This window comes from Delphinapterus leucas, chromosome 2 (genome assembly GCF_059928025.1).
Source record: "Delphinapterus leucas isolate spDelLeu-1000000601 "Yukka" chromosome 2, BTC_Dleu_Yukka2, whole genome shotgun sequence".
Classification (NCBI taxonomy): Eukaryota; Metazoa; Chordata; class Mammalia; order Artiodactyla; family Monodontidae; genus Delphinapterus; species Delphinapterus leucas.
The window spans coordinates 167,515,903-167,517,961 of record NC_143130.1 but is presented as its reverse complement, the minus strand read 5'-3'; the positions used below and the strand labels follow the sequence as shown (position 1 = coordinate 167,517,961).

The 2,059-nt window shown below is 42.5% G+C and overlaps 1 protein-coding gene across 10 annotated transcripts in view; it reads left to right on the top strand.

The window, feature by feature from the left end:
- EFCAB11 (EF-hand calcium binding domain 11) overlaps positions 1-2,059 on the top strand; it is a 247,618-nt gene that overhangs the window by 101,301 nt on the left and 144,258 nt on the right. Inside the window, exon 6 of one of the 10 annotated variants that reach the window (XM_089908105.1) lies at positions 37-2,059. This exon is cut by the window's right edge and continues 26,099 nt beyond it. The exons of the other annotated variants lie outside the window; for them this stretch is intronic. Coding sequence (XP_089764231.1) covers positions 37-319 — 283 coding nt within the window. The 3' untranslated portion in view covers positions 320-2,059. The remainder of the gene's footprint in view (positions 1-36) is intronic. 10 annotated transcript variants of the gene reach the window in all.

Here is a 2,059-nt window from a genome sequence, read left to right as displayed (position 1 = left end):
GCGGGCTTCTCACTGCTGTGGCCTCTCCCGTTGCAGAGCACAGGCTCCGGAAGCGCAGGCTCAGCGGCCATGGCTCACGGGCCCAGCCTCTCCGCGGCACGTGGGATCTTCCCGGACCGGGACGCGAACCCGTGTCCCCTGCGTCGGCAGGCGGGCTCTCAACCACTGCGCCACCAGGGAAGCCCTCCTTGCTTGTTTTGATACTTGTTCCTTATTGAAAGGGATGCTTCCTAAGACTTGTACATGCCATGTCTGCATCAGGGGAAATGATAAGACAGATGTAATGGAGACAGTTGCTTTTGGGGCACAGCTAAGCTAAGTGATCAACAGAGACGTTGGTCTCCAAAATCTATTTCTCTGAGGTTAATCATGCAAAGTATGAAACAGTTTCTTTGTTGAAATTGTAAAATAAAATATCTCAAGTAGCTTCAGTATAAGATTAAGCCATTAAATACTTATAGATTCCAAGTTTACAGCCCTCTACTAAATATTTATCGTACTTAAGACTTTGGTGTTTGTCCCAGATACATTCTTTAATGACATATCCTAATTTCTCTAGATTTCTAATATTAGTAAATGAGAATATCCCTGTGTTGTGTACATATAAGTGTGGACTACAGTACAGTACAAGGGCACTGTCAAATGAGAAATCTGCAGTTAATACTTAGTGGATCTGACCAGGAGGTCAGAGTTTATTTTTTTATTTCTTCCCAGTGTAACCCCCAAGAGGCCGTCTGTTCCATTTCTTAACCTGTATAGTGGATTCTCCTGTCAATATCCAGTCTGGGGCAGACTAATGGAGAGAGCTTTGTCTTCCATGCCACTTAATCCCATCCGGCTCCCAGCCCCACCATCTCTGTTATAAACAGAAGCCCCTCCACTCTCTCTGGGTGTCTCATGCCTATTCTACTTGGATCTTCATTTGTTCTGACTTGGCCTCCACTCTTCCCCTCACTCAGGCTTTCCAAGGACATCCTTGGAATCTTTCTTTCATTGTAAGTGAACTTTCCTGCATCCTTAACTGAGTGGTAGAACATTGCATCTTCCTTCTTGCCTTAGCTGACATTCAACTCTTCTTCAAGAGCTTTGCCCAGTTGGTCTTTTGAGGGAACACTACTTCAGAAGCGCAATGCTGTTTGGAGACCAACATTTCCCACCCTATGGTGGACCCTCCCCTTTTGATCATCCCGAATCTGATTGATTTGCTTTCTGTGTCCATGGCACTGTCATCCATCAAGCTCCAGATCACCTGCATCACATACAGCCTCTTTGCAAACTCAAAGCCCTGACATCATCCTGGGTGCTACCCAGTACTTTAGATTTTCAGCTCCTTCGCCCTCTCAGTTCCAGCGACCTTCATCTCCATTACTTCAGCTGACTGCTCACTTAGCAGGACCCTTGTTTGGTCCTGGTAATGTCTGGACCATTACCAGGAAGTGCACCATTTCTAAAGTCTCACATTCAAATAACTCTTTTCTGTGAGTCAGGACCTCTGATACAGTATTGAGTGGTAGGGATGGTAGTGGGCATCCATGTTGTATTTCTGGCTTTTTATGCAAATGCTTCTAAGTCTTTATATCACCATTTAGTATGATATTGCTACAGGGTTTTGGTGGAAGGAAAAAAATCCTTTATATTCCAAATCTGCTCAGTTTTTTCATTTGTCAATAGATGTTGGGCTTCTGTGAATTTTTTTTTTCCTACACATGTGAAGTTCTCATATTGTTTTTCTCCCTTAATCTGATATTTACAGCATTAATTTTTTTTCTCCTCCATTTTTCCTCTCCCTTTGAAACTTCTTTAATGTCACAGCTTTCCCTTACATCTTCTGTCTCCTTAATTTTCCTTTCAGTTTTTCCCCCTATCTTTTTTTCTCTCTCTCTACTGCATTCTGGGAGATTTTCTTAGTTTTGCCTTCCAGTTCATTAAATCTCTCTTAAGCTGTATGAAACTTGCTACTTATATTTTTTCATTACAAGATCTTCTGTTGGTTTCTTTTCATTTCTACCTCTTTTTCTTTTACACCCTTCTGATTTCACAGTCTTGTTTGATAGCTATT